Source organism: Myxine glutinosa, chromosome 5 (genome assembly GCF_964187855.1).
Source record: "Myxine glutinosa chromosome 5, kmMyxGlut1.1, whole genome shotgun sequence".
Taxonomy (NCBI): Eukaryota; Metazoa; Chordata; class Myxini; order Myxiniformes; family Myxinidae; genus Myxine; species Myxine glutinosa.
Window position 1 is genome coordinate 194,959,822 of NC_136265.1, and position 23,958 is coordinate 194,983,779.

At 44.3% G+C, this 23,958-nt stretch overlaps 1 protein-coding gene across 1 annotated transcript in view; it reads right to left on the reverse strand.

Annotated features, from left to right (window-relative positions):
* Positions 1-23,958, reverse strand: part of LOC137426553 (protein-glutamine gamma-glutamyltransferase K) — a 124,524-nt gene that overhangs the window by 31,620 nt on the left and 68,946 nt on the right. Inside the window, exons 5-11 of the mRNA XM_078779316.1 lie at positions 22,473-22,640; positions 18,367-18,546; positions 17,376-17,621; positions 8,101-8,219; positions 7,436-7,543; positions 1,260-1,434; positions 1,021-1,159 (exon numbers count right to left, since the gene is read on the reverse strand). Of these exons, the coding sequence (XP_078635442.1) occupies positions 1,021-1,159; positions 1,260-1,434; positions 7,436-7,543; positions 8,101-8,219; positions 17,376-17,621; positions 18,367-18,546; positions 22,473-22,640 (1,135 nt within the window). The remainder of the gene's footprint in view (positions 1-1,020; positions 1,160-1,259; positions 1,435-7,435; positions 7,544-8,100; positions 8,220-17,375; positions 17,622-18,366; positions 18,547-22,472; positions 22,641-23,958) is intronic.

Sequence of the window (23,958 nt, forward strand, 5' to 3'; positions counted from 1 at the left end):
CATCACTTGGTCACTCATGTCCAAATATTAGCTTCCCAGCTCAAAAGGTGCCTGAGATATTGGCCAAATGAGAAAGAAAATAAATAAATGATTAATAATGAAAATAAATAAATAATAATCATAAAAAAATTAAATTATTAATCAATTTGGTCAGAGAACACATAAACTACCACTATTTCATCAGAATCTGTAACTTTAAAAAAAAAAATTTTTTTGTCATTAATCGAATAATTAAATAATTAATCGATTAATTGATTAATTAATAAATCAAAAATATCCTTTGCAGCCAAATCACCTGGTCATTGGCATGTCCAAATATCAGCTTCCTAACTCAAAAGGTGCCTGAGTTAATAATGGTCAGAAGAGAAATGAAATTTAATTAATTAAATAAGTACTTAATTAAACGCTAATAATTAAATAACTCCTCAATTAATTGATTATTCAAAAAACAAAAAATACCGTATTTGACAAAGGACTTGCTCACTACTGTGCCGAAATTTCAGCTTCCTAGCTCAAAGGATGGCTGAGATATCGCCCGGACAACCAAGAAAACAAGAAAGAAAACAAACAAGAAAACAAACAAGAAAACAAACAAGAAACCAGAGTGAAAACTGAGTACTCTCTTTCAGCGTGCGTCACTGCCGAGCCCCCTTCGGTGCCCGGCAATGACGATTTGCAATGCCTGGAGGTGGCATAGGAAAGGAGCGGTGTACAACAAGAAACCAGAGTGAAAACTGAGTACTCTCTTTCAGCGTGCGTCACTGCCGAGCCCCCTTCGGTGCCCGGCAATGACGATTTGCAATGCCTGGAGGTGGCATAGGAAAGGAGCGGTGTACAACAAGAAACCAGAGTGAAAACTGAGTACTCTCTTTCAGCGTGCGTCACTGCCGAGCCCCCTTTGGTGCCCGGCAATGACGATTTGCAATGCCTGGAGATGGCATAGGAAAGGAGCGGTGTACAATAAAGGGAGGACCAAAGTTAATTGCTGTAGAATGTGCGGAGAAGCTTCGGAATAATCACCACACGGAGTCGGATGTCATATCTTCCACGTCATTGCCGTATTCATCCAAAATCTCATCGATGGTAATGCTGTTGTCAGAATCATGGGCTGAATCAAAGTTTGTGACGCTACGGCAGGGAATTCCCAGGCTGCGCATAACTGGGGAGAATGAAAGGTCAGGGGTTCATTGTTCGAGTTTCAGGGTGGACTATCATGTTAAGTAGAGTCACAGGTTTATTGATAGACATGAGATCCTCACCGGTAGTCATGACTGCGGAGAAAACCCAACACTGGCCATAGCACACAGGCTTCTTTTTCTCGTGGTACTCCTTCAGGATTTTCACACTTCCCAACCATTCCATGGGTGGCGTGCCACCACTGTAGTCACCCGACCAGTTTCCTTCCAACAGTCCATCATCATCTTGGCTGTTGATCTGCAGGAAATTGTACAATAAGTCACTAAAAGAACATTCTGCGTTCATACCGCAGAAGTGCGTCCACACTACAGTACATGAATGAAAGCAGACTGATGCATTTTAGTATGCAATATGGCTCTGGTAAGATAACGTGTAGATTGAATCACAAGACGCTGTTGAATGCCAGAATATATTTGCATTGGGAGACAGGTAGAACTGGATGGGATCAACATGACGTTGAGTGAGGAATGCTAACCACCATAGGACGTGTGTGGATATACTTGTATATGCACACACACACACACACACACACATATATATATATATATATATATATATATATATATATATATATATATATATATATATATATATATCTATATATATATACAGTCACGTGAAAAAGTAAGTACACCCCATGTAAAGTTATGACTTTTTCAACATATTTCAACGTACAGCTATTTGATCTTCATTTCAACAATATTGATAGATAAAGGTGATATAATATAACAAATATCATGAAACATTTACATTTTGTAGTCCATTGTATAATTTAAATAAACATAAATGCAAATTTAGCATGTGCAAAAAGTAAGTACACCCCATGAAATGTTTTTTAAAATCTTTTTAACATATGTGGACATATCAATATTTGATCTTCATTTAAACAGTATCTATAGATAAAGGTGATAAAAAACCCTGGTGTTGGGCTAGCGGCTAGGGTGTCAGCTTAGGATCCTAGGATCCTGGGTTCGAAACCCGGTCGATCGCTGAATTAACGCCAGGGGGTTGACTCAGCCTGTCATCCTTCCGAGGTCGGCTAATTGAGTACCAGTTCACTGGTAATTCCCTGCTTGTCGTTAAAGGCGGCAAAAAGGGTTGGCGTCAGGAAGGGCATCCGGCCGTAAAACATTGCTTCAAAAAGGGGACCGAAAAACAACAACTACCACGGTTCCCGAAAAAGGCCAACCCCCGCTTGCGGGGAAAAATGGCCTCTAAAGGTGTTTTTTTTATTTATTATTTATTTATTTATTTATAGATAAAGGTGATCTAATTGAACAAAAAACAATGAAAAATTGACTTTGCAATAATTTATTCAACAAAAAATTAACAGAGATGCCATTTCCTTCTGTGGAAAAGGAAGTACACCCTTGGCTCTAATAGGTGGTATTGCCCCCTTTGGCAGAAACAACCTCAAGTAGGCGTTTCTTATAACTGTCTACCAGTCTCTCACATCGACTGGGAGAAATTTTTGCACACTCCTCCATGCAGAATTCTTTCAGCTGTGCGATGTTTGAGGGGTTTCTTGCATGCACAGCTCGTTTCAAATCCCCCCACAACATCTCGAAGGGATTTAGATCCGGGCTTTGACTTGGCCATTCCAGAACCCTCCATTTCTTTCTTTTCAGCCATTCCTTGGTGGATTTACTGGTATGTTTAGGGTCATTGTCATGTTGCAAGGCTCACCTACGGTTGAGCTTCAACTTTCCGACAGATGGCCTCACATTATCCTCAAGCACCTTCTGGCACAATGAAGAATTCATAGTGGATTATATGATGGTGAGCTGCCCAGGCCGTGATGCAGCAAAGCTGCCCCAAACCATACTATTTCCACCACCATGCTTTACAGTTGGTATCAGGTTCTTGTGGTAAAATGCTGTCTTTGGTTTTCGCCAAACATGTCTTCTGGTACTGTGGCCAATTAGCTCTACCTTTGACTCATCTGTCCAGAGCACATTGTTCCAGAAGTGCTGGTCTTTGCCTAGGTGTTTATTGGCAAACTTTATTCTTGCCCTGATGTTCTTTCTGGACAGCAAAGGTTTCCTCCTGGCACGCCTCCCATGCAGATCAAATTTGTGCAGCCTCTTTCTAATGGTAGACTCGTGCACTTTTGACATCAACAGTGGCAAGCGCTACCTGTAGGTCCCGTGATGACATTCTGGGGTTCTTAGAGACCTCTTTCAGCATCTTGCGGTCTGCTCTCGGGCTGAACTTGCTGGAGCGGCCTGGCCTGAATAATTTGGCAGTTGTTTGGAATCTTCTCCACTTGCAGATGATCTTCTGGACAGTCGAATGATTGATTTCAAATTGTTTGGAGATCTTTTTAAATCCCTTCCCAGACTCGTAGGCATCTATAACCTTCTTTCTGAAGGCCTCAGAGAGCTCTTTTGATCTAGGCATGGTGATGCCACACACTTCAACAACAAAGATCAAACCAAACTAAATGTCTGAGGTTTAAATAAGACAGGTTCCTCCAAGATCCTCTCTGATGATGTTCTAATCATTTGCACCTGAGCTGGTGCACCTGATACTAATTTTAGGTATTTGAAATAGTGATAAATGTGGGGATGTACTTGCTTTTTCCACATGCGAAATTTGCATTTATGTTTATTTAAATTATACAATGGATTACAAAATGTAAATGTTTCATGATATTTGTTATATTATATCACCTTTATCTATCAATATTGTTGAAATGAAGATCAAATAGCTGTATGTTGAAATATGTTGAAAAAGTCAAAACTTTGCATGGGGTGTAATTACTTTGTTTGCCATTTGTACTACAGTGTACAAGAAGGTAGAAATAAATGAATGACATGTTTATATAACCATTTATTCAGGGGAAAATTGTTATGGAAGTGTACCAAGCTGTTTTACTTGCAATTTTCAAAGTACCCTCCCTCCTGATCGATGCACAATTGCAGCCGAGCAGGCACAGAGTCGCACACACGCTTGCAGAGTTCGATATCAATTTCCTCAAACTTTGCAGTGATTTGAGCCTTCAATTCCTGAATGGTACGAGGCTTTTCACGATAAACAACGTCTTTCATGAGCCCCCAAAGAAAGAAATCTGGAGGTTTAAGGTCTGGGGAGCGTGCCGGCCACTCGATCGGACCGCGGCGGCCGATCCACTTTCCAGGAAAGTTTTCCTCAAGCCACTGACGAACATGACGTCCATAATGAGGTGGAGCTCCATCTTGCTGGAAATAACAGTCCTGATCTTGTACCCTGGGCCAAAAGAAGGTTTGCAGCATATCCAGGTAAATTTCTGCTGTGACAGATCCCTCAAAGAAAAAGGGTCCAATTATCCCTAATGGAGATATGACTGCCCAAACTGTCACGCCAGGTAAATTTACCTCCTTCTCAACTGTCACTCTTGGGTTCTGTTTGTCACTGTCACTGTCACACAACTGTCACTCACTTGGCCCAGTAGACACAATTGTGTCTGTTAATTGTGCCGTTAAGCTTAAAACATGCCTCATCTGACCACAAGATGTTGTCTAGCATTGTGTCCTCTTCGTCAAGTTTAGCTAAGAACTCTGCAAAATTGAAGACGGCGGTCGTCATCTCCATCATGAAGGGCATGCAGTCAGCGTGGAATGTAAGTAAGGTTTCCAGTTTTTCTGGTGAAGGATATGGATAACACTTGATTGGCTCACTTCCAACTCTGCAGATAAATGGCGAGTTGACTTTTGCGGACTTTGTTCTAGTCTCCTGGTGGCTTCTTCAGCCTACATTCGTTGCCGTTTTCGGACGACCGTACTTCTTTGCAGTGGCTACCGACCCTGTTGCTTCAAATTTCTCGACAATCAATCGTATGTTTCTTCCCTGGGGTGGGTTAATATCGAATTCCTGTGCCAAACGGCATGCCGCCATCATTGGTTGTTCATTACATTTGTAGTAATGTTTCACGGCCGCAATGCGTTGATTCATTGAAAGGTAATTCATGGTTCAATTTGGTGCAAATTCAGTAACTTTCCAAACTCTCAGCAATAACCTGCAAAATAAAAGCAAAAATAAATAAATTAAGAAAATTAATAATCTGCAAGACAATTATTAACAACCTGACATCCCAGAAAGAATCTGACAGCCAAAAAAACAGAAATCGGGCGCGGGCGCTACTTTTGATTCACCCTGTATATATATATATATATATATATATATATATATATATATATATATATATATATATATATATATATAGTCGTGTGTCTACCCTGTAGTGAACACCGCAGGGTGACGGATGGCCGACCGAGCTTTACCTCCTAAGCGTTTACCCAAACTATGGCGGTACCTTGTGTGCACGTGCGGGGGGGGGGGGGGGGGGGGGGGGTAGTAGAGGGCAGTGAGGTCCTTAGCTGTACAGGGGGATGCGACAATGGTTTTCCAAACCACAAACAAGTGAACGTATAAGACACAGGAATTGAAAGTCAATCAATTTTCCCACTCAGGGACGGCCCCATATGGTCAAGAACACCAGGGGGGAGTACCAGGCAAACGCACCACACTACATTTTTACTTTCGTTATTTTATCATCCCTTTGTGTTGCATATGAGTCCGTGAGGGGTGCCTCAATTTAGGAATTTAGTGTCACCTTTTTATTGTATTGCATTATTTTCATTAAACTTTCAATTTAATGAAATTAAACTCACGGAAGACAAACAGTTCAATCTTGGTTTCATCAGACCACAAAATCTTGTTTCTCACAGTCTGAGAGTCCTTTAGGTGCTTTTTTGCAAACTCCAATTGGGCTTTCATGTGTCTTTCACTGAGGAGAGGCTTCCGTCCGGCCACTCTGCCATAAAGCCCAGATCGGTGGAGTGTTGCAGTGATGGTTGTCCTCCTGGAAGTTTCTCACTTCTCCAGCCAGGATATATGGAGCTCAGCCAGAGTGACCATCGGGTTCTTGGTCACCTCTATTACCAAGTCCCTTCTCCCCCAATTGCTCAGTTTGGCCGGGCGGCCAGCTCTAGGAAGAGTCCTGGTTGTTCCAAACTTCCTCCATTTAAGAATTATGGGGGCCACTGTGCTCTTGGGAACCTTCAATGCAGCAGAATATTTTTTTGTAGGCTTCCCCAGATCAGTGCCTCGACACAATCCTGTCTCTGAGCTCTGCAGGCGGTTCCTTCGACCTCATGTCTCGGTTTTTGCTCTGATATGCATCGTCAGCTGTGAGACCTTATATAGACAGGTGTGTGCGTTTTCAAATAATGTCCAATCAATTGAATTTACCACAGGTGGACTCCAATCAAGGTGTAGAAACATCTCAAATCTGATCAAGAGAAATGGGAGGCACCTGAGCCAAATTTCAAGTGTTGTAGCAAAGGGTATGAATACTTATGTCAATGTGATATTTCAGTTTTTTATTTTTAATAAATTTGCAAAACTTTCTAAAATCCTGTTTTCTCTTTGTCATTATGGGGTATTGAGTGGAGATCGATGAGGGGAAAAAATGAATTTAAACGATTTCAGCATAAGGCTGCAACATAACAAAATGTGAAAAAAGTGAAGGGGTCTGAATACTTTCTGAATGCACTGTATATATACACAAAAAGTGCCCCTGAATAAATTACAAATTCCTCCTGTGACTACTACTCAGAAGACAAAAAGCCCCGAAACACACACACACACACACACACCTGAGATAGAGAAATAAAGAGCATTATAAGATGTTTGAAATGTTGAGTTTTGAATCTACTTGTTGGTTTAAACAGGGTATATATACTTGAAAGGGTAATGAGACTAGCCCAGTGGAGCTGTACCTTATACACTGCTTATTGTATCATCACCGCGGGGCAGAAAAGCAAAAGGTCAAGCCAAATAGGCTCCAGGAAAGTCCTACAAGTGTATGTTTCTCTCAGCCTCATTGCCATTTTGTTACAAGCAAGTTTTCTGATCGATTTAGAGTCATCTATTCAATATGAACATGTCGGGGTAGCAATAAATTAAACTGAGGAAATAATGTGAGGAGGAGGAGAAGGGAGGATTATAGGAAAGGTAAAGAGGATGGAGGAATGTGGCAGGAGTGGGAGAGGAGGGGAAATCCATTTGGGTGGAGTCAAGGGAGGGAATGGAAGGGTGAGGATCAGGCTTGGATAAAGCAAATGACGAGAACAACATTTGATCAGGTGATGGAGATTTCTCTAGAGAGTTTGATGGATGAACAAGCAAGCAGAAATGTCATATAGAGTATGAAAGTGAGAGAACTAGATATATTTATGGAGAGATGTTCATGTACCATGGCAGAGACGACTCTGCACAGGGTGATAGGGTTGCCTCGACCAGTCAACGCCATTTGAGAATTATCCAACAGCTCAAAACAGATCGGGAGCACTCCTTCCTCAAACTGCAAACAAAAAAGACGTCATGCAGAGCATAATACTTGCAAAATCCAACCGCAACCCCCTAAAAAAGTTGCCATGGAGATATCAAATTGTCCATTCAATTAAAATTGGCGATCTTAATCATAGCTCGTGTCAATCGGTTGAAAAGTGATTATTTTTCAGATGAATATTGATTTTAGGAATTTGACTTTGAGTCGACCTTTGACCATTTGATCTCAGAAATAGTTGGTTTCCCAATTCAGTGATGCACTATGCAATTGTTGGTTAAGCTTCAAGTTAATAGGATGAAAATTGATGATTTGACAAATTTGACCTCAAGATGACCTTTGACCTCGACCTCTACAACTCGGTGAAGTTTCATGACGATTGGTTTGGAATTGTGACCTGTAGGCGAGTGACAAACAAATAAAGAGAGAATAACAAAATCGACCGACCAATATACTTGACAATTCTTCAATTTTGCAGGTAATAACCGGACAAACAGAATTCTCCAAACACACCGAACCTCACCATCAAACAACTCGTGGATCTCAAACTTTGCTGAAACAATTGTACAAACCTGTCCAAAGTTCCAGCTGCGACTTGATATATTGCTTGCGCTACCAACGTAAACTTGGGCCGTCTCGTTGAGTATGTACTCCTTCTTTTCCTTTTCGCACTCCATGTACACGGTATCATCTGTTGCACATATGAACAAACAAATTTATTGCATGCAACTTAACCTGTTTTCATGTTCAAGCAAAGGAATTTTCAAATTCAGAATGCCAGCTATAACCTCAAGAACGACACATAGTGTGGACTGATTTTTTTTTTTTGTATACAGGATCGAGGCTCGTGAAAGAGCTAACATTTATCACAAAAAAAAAATCAAACAGTCACACAAAACATATAATAAGGGTATCAATAGACAAGATGAGGAGAGAAGGGGAAGCACACAAACACAACATTTGAGAGCAGGGACATCGGGAGATCCTTGGGGGGAGGAGGCATGGGAAGGGTGGGAGGGTGGGAGAAGTATAAAACACGAGGACACTGCAAGGACTTCCAGGAAGGAAATTGGTATTTCAAAAAAGTGAATCGGGGGTGAAATTAGCAGGGGTAGAAAAGATCAAGGTTTTGGATGGGGGAAAATAACAGATGGTGGTGAACAGCTGTTTTAAAGACCTGGAGGAAGGAGTGCGATTGAAGAGAGTGAGAGAGTTTGTTCAAGAGGCGGGAGAAAAGAGGAATGAAGGAGTGAAGGTGAGCAGAGTCTTGCTTTTGGCAGTTTAACCAGAAGAGGGTTGCAGGCAGATCTTCTGCGACCTGTAGGAATATTTGGGGGACAGAGCCAAGAGAGAGCTGGAGGAGCAAGGCCGGAGAGGAGTCGGTAGAAGACAGAAAGACCACCAACCTGCCTGCGGTGAGTAAGTGAAAGGCCCTTGGAGTTAGCTTCATCGCGGGAGATTCCAATGATTCTGAAAGCTTTGGTTTCAACAGCGTGAAGCCGAGCTAGGTGTGAGGCAGGAGCACCGGCCCAGAGGGGAGAAGAGTATTCCATTGAGCTGTAGATGAAAGCCTTGTATGTGGTGAGGAGCGCAGCTGTGCCAAGGAAGGACTTCGCATGATGGAGGATGGCCAGTCGGTGACTGGCTTTGGAGGCCAGATCTGAAATGTGGTTTTCCCAGGAAAGATCATGGCACACAGTGAGACCTAAAAGCTTGAGTGGCAGAACTTCTTGGAGAGGATTATTCAGAAAGTGGATGGGAGGGTTGTCCAGTCGGTCTTTTCGGAGAGACATAGTAAGAGTGTGAGATTTGTCAGGATTGAAAGACATGTTCCACTTGTTTGACCAGTCTGTGATTTTGTCCAGGTCTGCAGAGAGTGAGGAGGCTGCAGATTGCCGATCTGAGGGATGGGGAATGGAGCGACAGAGAGTGGAGTCATCAGCAAAGAGATAGAGAGGATTTTCAAGAGAGTCAGAGAGATCATTGATGAAGACCAGAAAAAGCACAGGGCCCAGAACAATGCCTTGGGGAACTCCAGCCTGAACAGGAAGGGGAGATGAGAGAAACCCATTCAGGGCCACACGTTGACTATGACTAGAGAGGAAATCCGCAAGCCAAGCGTGGAGATTTCCATGGATACCATAGGAGAAGAGTTTGGTGAGCAGAGCAGGGTGCCAGACCGTATCGAAGGCACGTCATATGTCAAGGGAGACAGCTCTAATTTCCTGTTTGGCATTGAGGACCTCCATCCATTGTTGAGACAGCAGAAGCAGCATGTCCAGAGTAGAGTGACCTGGTCTGAAACCAAATTGATGATCAGAGATCAAGCCATTTGAGAAGAGGAAAGATTTGATATCAGAAGCAATGATGGATTCCATGACTTTGCTGATAATTGGGAGAAGGCTGATTGGTCTGTAGTTGCAAGGATCTGTTTTTGCACCTTTTTTGTGTAAAGCGGTGATGTTGGCTGATTTCCAAACTGATGGCAGATGACCTTGAGCAAAAGAGAGGGTGAAGAGAACAGAGAGAGGGAGTGAAAGAGTGGCGGAGCAGGATTTTAGGACCCGTGGGCTGATGCCGTCAGGTCCACTTGCAGAATCAGAGTCGAGGGGTGACAGAAACCTTTCCACCTTGTCAGGAGGAAAGGACACAGAGTCCAGGAACAGCTGGGTATGACTGGGTATGGTGGGTACAGAGAGGGATGGGTTTGGGACACAAGATTTAGAGGCAAACACAGAGTTGAGGCATTCAGCTTTTTCACGTGCAGAGTCAGCTGTGTAGCCGTTTGAGGTAAGGGAGGGGATGGAGGGGGAACAAACACCAGAAACAGATTTGACCAGATGCCACCAGGATTTGGAAGAGGGAGACAGATACGAGAGTTCGGTCTTGAGAATGGAGAGATATTGTTTACTGGCTCTCCTGAGGGTGGACACACACTTGTTTCGGGCTTTGTGAAAGGAAATGAGATTTCCTTCCGTTGGATTTGCTTTCCAGGAGGCGAAGGCAAGGTATTTCTGGGCAATTGCCTCACCACAAGATTCCGTGTAACATGGACGGGAGGAAGGGTATGACAACTGAAGGCGAGATGGGATAAATCTGTGCATGAGAGAGAGCAGTTTACTCTGAAAGAATTCCCAGGATGAGTTGATGTCAGAGGCGGTAGAGATGGGAGACCAGTCCAGATGATTGATGCTGATTGATGGCTGCTTGAAGACCGTGCCATTTGGCCTGAGTGAAATGCCAGACTCGACGCTGACGAGGCTCTCTGAGAATGGCCAGAGAGATGTCCACTTTAAAAAGCACATGTTCAGATGAGCCGATTGGAGCAGAAGAAGAGCAGCAGACATTTGCAGGGAAGTTAGTCATAACCAAGTCGAGAAGAGAAGATGCTCCGTTGCCTGAGATCCGAGTCGGGAAATTGACAGATTGTGTCAGTCCCAGTGAGTCGCAGAAGTCCTTTGCCGAGGAGCCATGGCTGGTGAGAGAGGAACCCACACCCAGCCAACTGGCATGGTGACATTTGAAATCACCACATATGAGGAAGAGAGAGTTGGGATGAGTAGATAGAAGTTGGTCCATATTATCAGACAGCGAGATGTAGATGAAGTCATCACTGTTTGGTGGACGGTACAACACATATGAACAAAAGGTGGGAGCGAAGGGGAAGCCGTAGCCAGAGGTACTCCTGGGGGTGAGGTGGAGAGAGGGCAGTGCAGGGCGAGTGAGGAAGAGAGTTTTTGATAAAGATAGCAACCCCACCTCTAGGATGAGGCTCAGGTCCATCATACCGGAGGAGGGAGTAACCAGGGAGAGATATTAAGGAATCAGAGACATCATGAAGGAGGAAAGTTTCTGTTCAGCAGATCAAGTCTGGTTTGTCAGAAGCAACCTGTATGGAGCGATCAGTCAAATTTGAGCGAATGCCCCGGATGTTTGAGGTCCATACCGTTAATGAAGAGGAAGGGGGAGCATCGGATACAGAACAGAGGGGGGAGGGGAGGAGGGTAAGATGTGGTAGAGGAGGAAGAGGTAGGGAGAGCTGTTGAAAGTGTGACAGAGATGTCAGAATAGCTCGGAGAAAGGGAAGGATGGGGCAGACAAAAGGTTTGATGGTGATTGGGTGAGGGACAGTGAGGTGTTATTTGAGGAGGGGGAAGAGTGAGGCAGAAGGTTGGGGGAGATAGAGGTGAGAGTTGGAAGGGGGAATAAGCGGGGAGGACGCTTTGAAGAGAAGGGGTGAGAGGGGGGAAATGGAGACAAAATGAGGGTGGGGAGATTTGAAGGGGAGGAGCGAGGGGGGTGTTTATGAGGGTAGGGGTTAGGGGGGAATTTAGGAGGGAAGGGGCAAGGGGGGGAGATTTGAAAGGGATGGGTGATGGGGACGATTTGGAGGGGAGGGCAAGGGGGGAGATTTGAAAGGGATGGGTGATGGGGAAGATTTGGAGGGGAGGGGTGAGATTGGATTTTAGAAAGTGTACGATTAATGGGAAATGAACATTTATTGCAAAATGAGTTTCTTGTGACCTTCGAGTCAAAGATACGTTTCAGGACGCTGGAGAGGGGAAGGGGTTTGGGAGTTGAGGCAGGGGAGTTTAGGGAATGTATGAAAGAGGAACTGTAAGAGATGGAATTTTGTTTTGGAATGAATAGATTTGGTGAGCAAGTTGAAAGCACCCTTTTAAAGAAGAAGAAGAAAAAGGTGTTATAATATACGACAGAATACAGTACTTCAGGGGAAAGTTTAAACATTTTAAAATTGAACAGTGAAAACTATCTGGGGAAATGGCGGTGAAACACGTGGTCGAAGAACGAATAAGAACAACAAAAAAATGAATAAGAACAACGAGTAAGAACAGAAGGAAAAAAAAAATTTTTTGTTTAGATTTTAAACAAGGAAGTATGGGGTGAAAGGACTGGGAAAACTGAGAACGAAAGTAAATGGACCACAATCGCCCGCTGAGAGAAACAAAGCCTCAAGGTAGGAAACAAAGTATTAGGCCGCAAAAACGCGTCACAAAATAACCGACGATTTTCTATACAGGTATGAAAGATTAACACCGAGAATCTTCCTCAGGACATACCATAGGTACACACACCGAAAGATAAATACAGTTTCGACAAAAATACAATTGTGAACAATTACTTAACTTCCAGCGTGGAGAGTGCGCAGCTTCGAAAAACTGTGCCCTCGCAGACAAAAATCTCGCGAGATCTCCAATAATGATTTGTATCAATCATTGCAGCCACCAATGGAAATAAAATTGATATTGGTGTTTTCATGGCATATAGGACCGACCCGTTAACATCAAGAAAAGGCGACAATGGCAGATCAGAAAAGTTAAAAGTTTATCCTAATCTATTAGTGCATAAAACCACGATCCTAATGATAATCCTAATAATGCGTAAAACCACGATCCGAATGATGATCCTCATAATGCATTAAAAGATGATACTAATAATGTGTAAAATCACGATCCTAATGATGATCCTAATAATGCATTAAAATGATCCTAATGATGATCCTAATAATGCATTAAAAGATGATAATAATAATGCGTAAAGTCACGATCCTGATGATGATCCTAATAATGCATTAAAAGATGATCCTAATAATGTGTAAACCCACGATCCTAATAATGCATTAAACGATGATACTAATAATGTGTAAAATCACGATTCTGATGATGATCCTAATAATGCATTAAAAGATGATACTAATAATGTGTAAAATCACGATCCTAATGATGATCCTAATAATGCATTAAAATGATCCTAATAATGTGTAAACCCACGATCCTAATGATGATCCTAATAATGCATTAAACGATGATACTAATAATGTGTAAAATCATGATCCTGATGATGATCCCAATAATGCATGAAAAAGGATCCTAATGATGATCCTAATAATGCATTAAATGATGATACTAATAATGTGTAAACCCACGATCCTAATGATGATCCTAATAATGCATGAAAAGATGATACTAATAATGTGTAAAACCACGATCCTGATGATGATCCTTATAATGCATGAAAAGATGATCCTAATAATGCATTAAAAGATGATCCTAATAATGTGGTAACAGATGATCCCAATGATGCATTAAAAGATGATCCTAATAATGCAAAAGATGATCCTAATAATTATATACCCATTGTTATAGTACATAGATGTTTTTTTTTTTTTTTTTTTTTTTTTTTTGTATACTGAATCGAGGCTCGTGAAAGAGCTAACATTTATTTCACAAACAAATCAACCAAACAAAATATACAAAAAGAGGGAGCGGAAGACAAGATAGGGAGAGAAGGGGAAGCACACAACCACAACATTTGAGAGCAGGGAGAAGTGTGGGAGGGAGAGGGCTTGGGGGCAGGAGGCGTGGGAAGGGGGGGGGGTGGGAGAAGTATAAAATGCAAGGGGACCGAAATTAGCGGGGGTAGAAAAGATCAAGGTTTTCGATGGGGGACGATAAGAGATGGTGGTGAACAGCTGTTTTAAAGACCTGGAGGGTGGAGTGGGATTGAAGAGAGTGAGGGAGTTTGTTCCAGAGGCGGGAGAAAAGAGGAATGAAGGAGTGAAGGTGAGCAGAAAGTCTTGATTTTGGCAGTTTGACCATAAGACGGTTGCAGGCAGATCTTGTGCGGTTGAGAAAAGCATGCGTGTGTATAGACTCAGTGTTGATCCAAAACATTCCACAAATGTTCCCGAGGATTAGGATGGACATGGGAGATGTGAGAAGTTTGTGGCATTTTTATAAACAAAGTTCTGCACAATGCGGAGCTTGAAGGATGAAGGTGTGTCTGACATGCCGACAAAGCCGATAATGCCTTTTGCTCCCAGTGTCTTGCTTCAGTGGAAGTGGACACATCATGTCCAGCGCTGAAAGTTTCTGTCGTTTGGTTTACTCTGGAGGTATGCGCGCACACACCTCTAAGCTGTCTAGCCTGGGTTTGAATGCAGACCGTCATCCTGGTATTTAACTTGCAGAGTGATGCATTGATATCAGCACCGTCATCATGACAGGTGTCCCATCTCCAATCTGGCAGCATTCTTTGGTGGACGTTAAAGATCCACCCTGAACAAATTAAAAATTCCTGCTCAAACCTACAGGAGGCACTGCATCAATGGCACAGCTGTGTCACAAGTAAATTATGCTACCTGCAGCCATTTGCTGCATACAAAAAAGAAGATTTGGTTTTGTTATAGAACATGTAACACGTACAGTATCTGCGGACGTGATCCGCCATGACCTGGTTGTGACTGGAGTTGGTGTTTTCTGCAGGAGGATTTCTGCAAATGTTATCCCATTGCAGGAGCGTTACTCGGTGTGGAACCTGTGTTGAAGGGTGACCTGAATATATGCAAACCCATTAACACACCCTGACCCAAGGTAAACCCTAACCCACAGTGAACATGACTCACAGTGAACATGACCCACAGTGATCCGTAACACACCCTGACCCACAGTGGACCGTAACACACCCTGACCCACAGTGAACCCAAACACACCCTGACCCACAGTGGATCCTAACACACCCTGACCCACAGTGGACCGTAACACATCCTGACCCACAGTGAACCGTAACACACCCTGACCCACAGTGAACCCAAACACACACTGACCCACAGTGAACCGTAACACATCCTGACCCACAGTGAACCGTAACACACCCTGACCCACAGTGGACCCAAACACACCCTGACCCACAGTGGACCCTAACACACCCTGACCCACAGTGGACCCTAACACACCCTGACCCACAGTGGACCCTAACACACCCTGACCCACAGTGGACCCTAACACACCCTGACCCACAGTGAACCCTAACACACCCTGACCCACAGTGAACCCAAACACACCCTGACCCACAGTGGACCCTAACACAACCTGACCCACAGTGAACTCTAACACACCCTGACCCACAGTGGACCCATTCACAACCTGACCCACAGTGGACCCTATCACACCCTGGCCCGCAGTGGACCCTAACATACCCTGACCCACAGTGGACCCTAACATACCCTGACCCACAGTGGACCCTAACACACCCTGGCCCACAGTGGACCCTAACACACCCTGACCCACAGTGGACCCTAACACACCCTGACCCACAGTGGACCCTAAAACACCCTGACCCACAGTGATCCCTAACACACCCTGGCCCACAGTGGACCCTAACACACCCTGACCCACAGTGGACCCTAACACACCCTGACCCACAGTGAACCCTAACACACCCTGACCCACAGTGAACCCTAACACACCCTGACCCACAGTGAACCCTAACCCCAACCACCTTCTTGCAAGTTACTGAAGCTCTTCTACTTTCTTGCATGAGTTGTTGCTACATCAAACTTGAGCAGCCCACATTTAAAGGTTGAATGGGTGACATAGTAATGGGTGACAAAGTAATGGGTGACAAAGTAATGGGTGACAAAGTAATGGGTGACAAAGTAATGGGTGACAAAGTAATGGGTGACAAAGTAATGGGTGACAAAGTAATGGGTGACAAAGTAATGGGTGACATAGTAATGGGTGACATAGTAATGGGTGACATAGTAATGGGTGACATAGTAATGGGTGACATAGTAATGGGTGACATAGTAATGGGTGACATAGTAATGGGTGACATAGTAATGGGTGACATAGTAATGGGTGACATAGTAATGGGTGACATAGTAATGGGTGACATAGTAATGGGTGACATAGTAATGGGTGACATAGTAATGGGTGACATAGTAATGGGTGACATAGTAATGGGTGACATAGTAATGGGTCACATAGTAATGGGTCATGTAATAGTAATGGATCACATCTAGTAATCGTCACATAGCAAGTAATCTTGCATAATTTGTTAACCAGATACTTTCTACCTTTAGCCTGTCGACCGGGCAGCTGTAGACAGGATTTGTTATTGTTTGTGTGTTGTTTGTTGTTATCTTCATATCAAGTTTCATTGGAATTTTATGCGTAGTTTCTCCAAATATATTTTTGGGGGCAACCCCCTCCCTCCCCATAGACCGCCTTAGCCCCTGATTTTTTAATGCCGCGAACAAACGTTGGCACATCATGGGTGATGAAGGCTTTGATCAAGTTTCATCGAAATTGTGCGTGTAGTTTCTGAGAAGAAAGAAAATACCTATTTTGGGGGGCAACCCCCCATAGACCACCTAAGACCTCGATTTTTTTTTAATGCCACGACCAAATTTCAGAATTTGAATCATTCGGAATCTCCCGCCTCCCAAATTTCAGATATTTCAGATGTTTTATACTTTCCTACCCTCCCATGCCACCTCCCCCCAAGCCTTCTCCCTCCCACAGATCTCCCGATGTACCTGCTCTCTGCTGTTGTACTTGTGTGCTTCCCTCTCTCTCTCTCCCCATCTTGTCTCCCGCTCCCTTTTTGGTATGTTTTGTGTCCGTTTGTTGTTGGTTTTTTTTTGTGATTAATGTTAGCTCTTACACGAGCCTCGATCTTGTATACAAAAAAAAAAAATGTTGGTACATCATGGGTGAAGAATGGATCGTGATAGTCAAGTTTCATCAGAATCTTATGAAGAGTTTCTGAGAAGAAAAAAAATACCTATTTAGGGGGGCAACCCCCCCTCCCCCCTCCACCCCTGTAGACCCCTCAGGGCCCGATAAAAAAAAAAAAAGATTCTTTTAATGCCGTGAACAAACTTGAGTTAGAACACAACAAAAAATATTTTAGCCAAGTTTGGCCACAATCCCATCAGAGGTTTCGGAGAGTTGCAAGTGTCAGAGAAGAAGTTTACGCACTGTCCCAAAAGCTTCCCGGAACTACGTTACAGGTGAGTTAATAAATAAGCAAGTCACCTTACCAATGCACCACGGGTTGAACAAGATGTAAAAATGCGTTTTCGCCACTGGTCCGTCCTCTCCAGTCAGGCAATGCTTTGGACAATCCAACTCGTAACGGCCAATCACACAGTCCGGTGGTGATGAGATGCTCAGGGTAAGATGGCGATCATTCATGGCCTTCACGCAAGCTCCCCACTTGCCAGAAGGTAGTGTGGGTGAGAGGTGAAGGTGTATCTCTGTACCTTTGTTCATCTGTGGTGTTTCCCCTGAAATGAGGAAAAGGTAAAGAAAGAATTACAGACGTTGAAAATGATCAGACAATAGGATTCAAATGAATTGCAGATGGGGCTGAATATGTCTCGGGATTAATTACACAAAATAGTTGTGACTCTCGGGCTTTAGGTTGTGACCATAGGGCTTTAGGTTGTGACCATAGGGCTTTAGGTTGTGACTATAGGGCTTTAGGTTGTGACTATAGGGCTTTAGGTTGTGACTATAGGGCTTTAGGTTGTGACTATAGGGCTTTAGGTTGTGACTATAGGGCTTTAGGTTGTGACTATAGGGCTTTAGGTTGTGACTATAGGGCTTTAGGTTGTGACTATAGGGCTTTAGGTTGTGACTATAGGGCTTTAGGTTGTGACTATAGGGCTTTAGGTTGTGACTATAGGGCTTTAGGTTGTGACTATAGGGCTTTAGGTTGTGACTATAGGGCTTTAGGTTGTGACTATAGGGCTTTAGGTTGTGCCTATAGGGCTTTAGGTTGTGACAGATAGAAATGTTTTTCTTACAAATTGAGAATTGGGAGGAGGTATGTGTGACCCGTGACCTCAAAACATTGACTTTGGGACTTGTGTAAGGAAATTAAACACAGGAGGCCATTTAGCTCCTCATGCCAGTGCATTTTCCTCACCCAGCACTCTCCACCTATTGCAGGTAGTGCTCGTTATAACAACTATCACCAACCTGGGAATATGGCTTGCGTACCAGCACAAGCGTTTCGTTTTTTCTCACCTACGGTCAGTTGGATAGACAGCGAGTCGTTGGCCTTTTCGAAAGGTCGGTTAAGCAGTAACCGCAGATCGAATGGCTGCCCTCGCCTCACTACGCCGTCCGGACCTTCGTATTCATCGGTGTGATGGGCCCTGCCGTTCTCGATTCGTAGGAACTCGATGGAGAGCACTTCAAGTTCAACTGCAGACGGAGGAGCACACACGTCTACAATAATAAAACTCCAATGTTAGGACTTCCGGCCAAATCAACGCCACCGGCTTAGTGTGCGGACATTGCATCAATTCCTTTTTAAGCATGTCGACAAGGCCTCATTTGTTTTTGTTTTTTTGTTCACAAGATCGAGGCTCATGTAAGAGCTAACTTTAGTCACATAAAAACAAACTGACACATAAGATGGAATAAAGGGAGCGGGAGACAAGATGGGGAGAGAGGGGGAAACACACAAGTACAACAGTGGAGAACAAGGACATCGGGAGATCTGTGGGAGGGAGAGGGCTTGGGGGGGGGGGGGGAGGCGTGGGAAGGGAATGGGGGAGGTGGGAGAGGTAAAAACACATTGACACTGCGAGGACTTCAAGGAAAGAAGTCGGTATTCCAAAAAAGTGGATCTGGGGTGAATTAGCGGGGGTAGAAAAGATCAAGGTTTTGGATGGGGGAAGATACGAGATGGTGGTGAACAACTGTTTTAAAGACGTGGAGGGTGGAGTGGGATTGAAGAGAGTGAGGGAGTTTGTTCCAGAGGCGGGAGAAAAGAGGAATGAAAAAGTGAAGGTGAGCAGAGAGTCTTGATTTTGGCAGTTTAACCAGAAGAGAAGACTTTTAGACATCATCTTACATTTGGGAAGAAATTTTGAAAGAGAAGAAATTTGAGAAGGAATTTGGGAAGAAAGGGAAGAGTGGGATTGAAGGGAGTGAGGGAGTTTGTTCCAGAGGCGGAAGAAAAGAGGAATGAAGGGGTGAAGGTGAGCAGAGAGTCTTGATTTTGGCAGTTTCACCAGAAGAGATGACTTTTAGACATCATCTTACATTTGATGTTTTGTCTGTTTGTCTGATGGGAATTGCAAAAGGATTCCACGTCTTATGTTTAAATGCACAAGATATTTTAAAAACCGAACTGTGTTGAGGGCGATTATTTGATGACCGTTGACAAAGTGATGATTCGAGACAAACTGCTGTACCTTTCTGTAGAGCCTCTCCTCAAGTTGTCTATAGTCTTATTTTTACAAGGAAACACTGTACAAGGAAACTGGACAAAGTGGAGGCCGTTCAGGTGACCATGTCTGTGCCATCCCCACACCGTAGCATCTTGACCAACTTACTGCAGGTATTGCTGATGATCCCTTCTGTAGCCATCTTGTCCACACTCTTCATTCTCCCCTACCCGTCATCGCTACCCGCATCCCTTGCTGTCCGTCTCCGTCTATTTTGTCCCTCGGCCCTGCTGGTGGCATTTACCCCTTCTCTTTCTGCTGTTCCTTTCGCCCTGTTGCTACCTGATCCACGTCTACCACGAGTCTTGACACTGCAAACAAAAATAATAAAACAGTACAACTAATCCCAAAGACCTCCTCTTTTCAAAATAGCTGTGGGATCTTTAACAACCGCAAGCCAAATGTTGATGGGATAGCCGGGTTTAGATCCACATTTAAAGGACTGCTCGCTCCAAGATACAACACCTACAACTGGCACTGCATCAGAACAGCAGTCTATAGTAAAGGTGAATCCTTTATTATTAAAATTCGGATATCAAATCCTTCCTCCACTCCAATGGCTTGATCTCCGATCATCAATTTGGTTTCATACCAGGTCACTCTACTCTGGACATGCTGCTTCTGCTGTCTCAACAATGGATGGAGGTCCTCAATGCCAAACAGGAAATTAGAGCTGTGTCCCTTGACATATCACGTGCCTTCGATACGGTCTGGCACTCCGCTCTGCTCACCAAACTCTCCTCCTTTGGTATCCATGGAAATCTCCACGCATGGCTGGCGGACTTCCTCTCTGGTCGTAGTCAATGTGTGGCCCTGAATGGGTTTCTCTCATCTCCTCTTCCTGTTCAGGCTGGAGTTCCCCAAGGCAGTGTTCTGGGCCCTGTGCTATTTCTGGTCTTTATCAATGATCTCTCCGACTCTCTGGAAAATCCTCTCTATCTCTTTGCTGATGACTCCACTCTCTGCCGCCCCATTCCTCATCCCTCAGATCGGCAGTCTGCAGCCTCCTCACTCTCTGCAGACCTGGACAAAATCACAGGCTGGTCAAACAAGTAGAACACGTCTTTCAATCCTGACAAATCTCACACTCTTACTATGTCTCTCCGAAAAGACCGACTGGACAACCCTCCCATCCACTTTCTCAACAATCCTCTCCAAGAAGTTCTGTCGCTCAAGCTTTTGGGTCTCACTATCTGCCATGATCTTTCCTGGGAAAACCACATTTCCAAGCTGGCCTCCAAAGCCAGTCGCCGACTGGGCATCCTCCGTCGTGCGAAGTCCTTCCTTGGCACACCTGAGCTCCTCACCACATACAAGGCTTTCATCTGCAGCTCAATGGAATACTGCTCTCCCCTTTGGGGCGGTGCTCCTGCCTCACTCCTAGCTCGGCTTCACGCTGTTGAAACCAAAGCTTTCAGAATCATTGGAATCTCCCGCGATGAAGCTACCTCCGAGGGCCTTTCATTTACTCACCGCAGACAGGTTGGTGGTCTTTGTCTTCTACTGACTCCTCTCCGGCCTTGCTCCCCCAGCTCTCTCTGTGCTTTGTCCCCCAAATATTCCTACAGGTCGCACAAGATCTGCCAGCAACCCTCCGATGGTTAAACTGCCGAAATCTAGGCTGTCTGCTCACCTTCACTCTTTCATTCCTCTTTTCTCCCGCCTCTGGAACAAACTCCCACACTCCCTTCAATCGCACTCCTCCCTCCAGGTCTTTTAAACAGCTGTTCACCACCATCTCTTATCTTCCCCCATCCAAAACCTTGATCTTTTCTTCCCCCGCTAATTCACCCCAGATCCACTTTGTGTGAAATTCCAACTTCTTTCCTGGATGTCCTTGCAGGGTCCATATGTTTTATACCTCTCCCACCCCCCTTCCCATGCCTCCTCCCCCCCCCCCCCCATAGCCCTCTCCCTCCCACAGATCTCTCGATGTCCCTGCTCTCAAATGTTGTGTTTGTGTCCTTCCCCCTCTCTCCACATCTTGTCTACCGCTCCCCATGTTATATGTTTTATGTGTCGGTTTGTCTTTCTGTGTGATTAATGTTGGCTCTTCTCGATCTTGTATACAAAAAATAAAAAATCCTCTTAGAGGAGCACCAATGGCTATGGTTGGCAGTGAGTGCCCCGGAAGCATTGCCGGAAAGAGAGCGGCAATCACGTGTGGGGATAATTGCATGCTTGGTCAGGGTCACCCAGGTCGCTCAGATGGCAGAGCACTGGTACGGTTTCCCAGAGGACCTGGGGTTCGATTCCCACATATATCAATTTAATTTAGAATTTGTCCAGGGTCCCGGCGATAGCTCGCCTGCGCTCTACGAAGGACACCCTGGCATCTTTATATCATCCACCAATGAATGTCGGAAGGGCGGGTCGCCAGTTTCACATCCATTCGAGGGACGGCACACGTATTGATAAATTATCCTGCCTGTGGAACACCTGTGGGATGACGGTTCATGGCTGGGTTTGGATTCAAACCGTCAGCCTTTTCCTGTAAATAAAAGCGCCATTAAAACGATGTCGCCCACGTGATGTGCACCCGTCCACATTATTACATCACGATACAAACTTGTACCAAGTTTGACTTGAATCCATTCAGCCCTTTCTCAAGTTATCGCGGTGAAGCAAACCCATCACAGACGGACGCACGCACGCACGGACGCACGGACGTACGCACGGATATACCAAAAACATAATGCCTCCGGCGACTTCGTTGGCAGAAATAATTTTTCAAAACATTCCCAAATCAGGAAGCACCTTTGCACACTTCGAATGGAAGGTTCGAGACTTCACCAAGAAAACAGCCATCAGTGACTTTGAGGTGTTCTGAGAAGCTGGAATACGATAAAGTACATACAGTACAGTACCACGCTTTCTATAATGTTGAGTACCCACCACGTTGTCGTTGCTTTGGTGTCCTTTCTGGAGCTTCGTCATCGCTGCTGCTGCTGCTGCTGCTGCTGCTGTCGGACTGCGAAGTGTTTCGCCTTTTCAGGCGGTGAAAGATCCGTGCTGACCTCCTGACTTTAATATGCTCTCTCCAATGGGTAGGCCTACATCGATCTGTTGGGAAGAAGATTCACAACTAAAGTGAAACGTTTTAGCAAACGAGGAGTTTAAAATACGCAGGTGGGTAAACAAAGTTCCAACCACATCGCATATCCATATATATAGTGCGTGGCACATGGCAACGGGGTGGGGGAAGACAGAGAAGATCAATAAACCATATCTTTTTGCATTCATAATAAATAGACACATACGACCCTGTATTTGTGCATTTTCTTAATTTTCACTTCCATTAAGTTGACGCACGTTACCCTTTACCCAATTCAAACCATGGATTGCAAATTGCAATCTAACAAATTGGCGTGAGCTTTAGATTTTTGCGGATTGTACCATTACAAAAATGGGGGGAGTTTTCGAACTATTGTGGTAGATTGTGCCATAACAAAAATTAGGGGCGTTTTGGATTATTGTGGATTGTACCATTTAAAAAATGGGGGGGGGGGGGAGGGGTCTAGATTGTTGTGGTTTGTACAATTACAAAGTTGGGGGAGTTTTGGATTGTTGTGGTTTGTACAATTACAAAATGGGGGGGGGGGGGGGGGATTTGGATTTTTGTGGATTGTACCATTAAAAACATGGAGGGAGGGGAGGGGTCTAGATTGTTGTGGTTTGTACAATTACAAAGTTGGGGGAGTTTTGGATTGTTTTGGTTTGTACAATTCCAAAGTTGGGGGAGTTTTGGATGGTTGTGGGTTTGGATGGTTGTGGATTGTACCATTAAAAACATGGGGGGAGGGGAGGGGTCTAGATTGTTGTGGTTTGTACAATTACAAAGTTGGGGGAGTTTTGGATTGTTTTAGTTTGTACAATTCCAAAGTTGGGGGAGTTTTGGATTGTTGTGGTTTGTACAATTACAAAATGGGGGGGGGGGGGGGGGAGTTTGGGATAGTTGTGGCTTGTACCATTCCAAAATGGTGGAGTTTTGGATTGTTGTGGTTTGTACAATTCCAAAGTTGGGGGAGTTTTGGATTGTTGTGGATTGTACCATTACAAAAATGGGTGGAGTTTGGGATGGTTGTGGTTTGTACCATTCCAAAATGGTGGAGTTTTGGATTGTTGTGGTTTGTACCAGAACAAATATGGGGGGAATTTTGGATTGCTGTGGATTGTACCATTACAAAAATGGGGGGTGTTTTGGATCGTTGTGGATTGTACTATTACAAAAATGGGGGGACTTTTGGATTGCTGTGGATTGTACCATTACAAAAATGGGGGATGTTGTGGATGGTACCATTACAAAATTGTGCGGGGGAGGGGGGGTGAATTTTGGATGGTCGTGGATTGTGCCATTACAAACATGGGGGGTGGGGGGAGG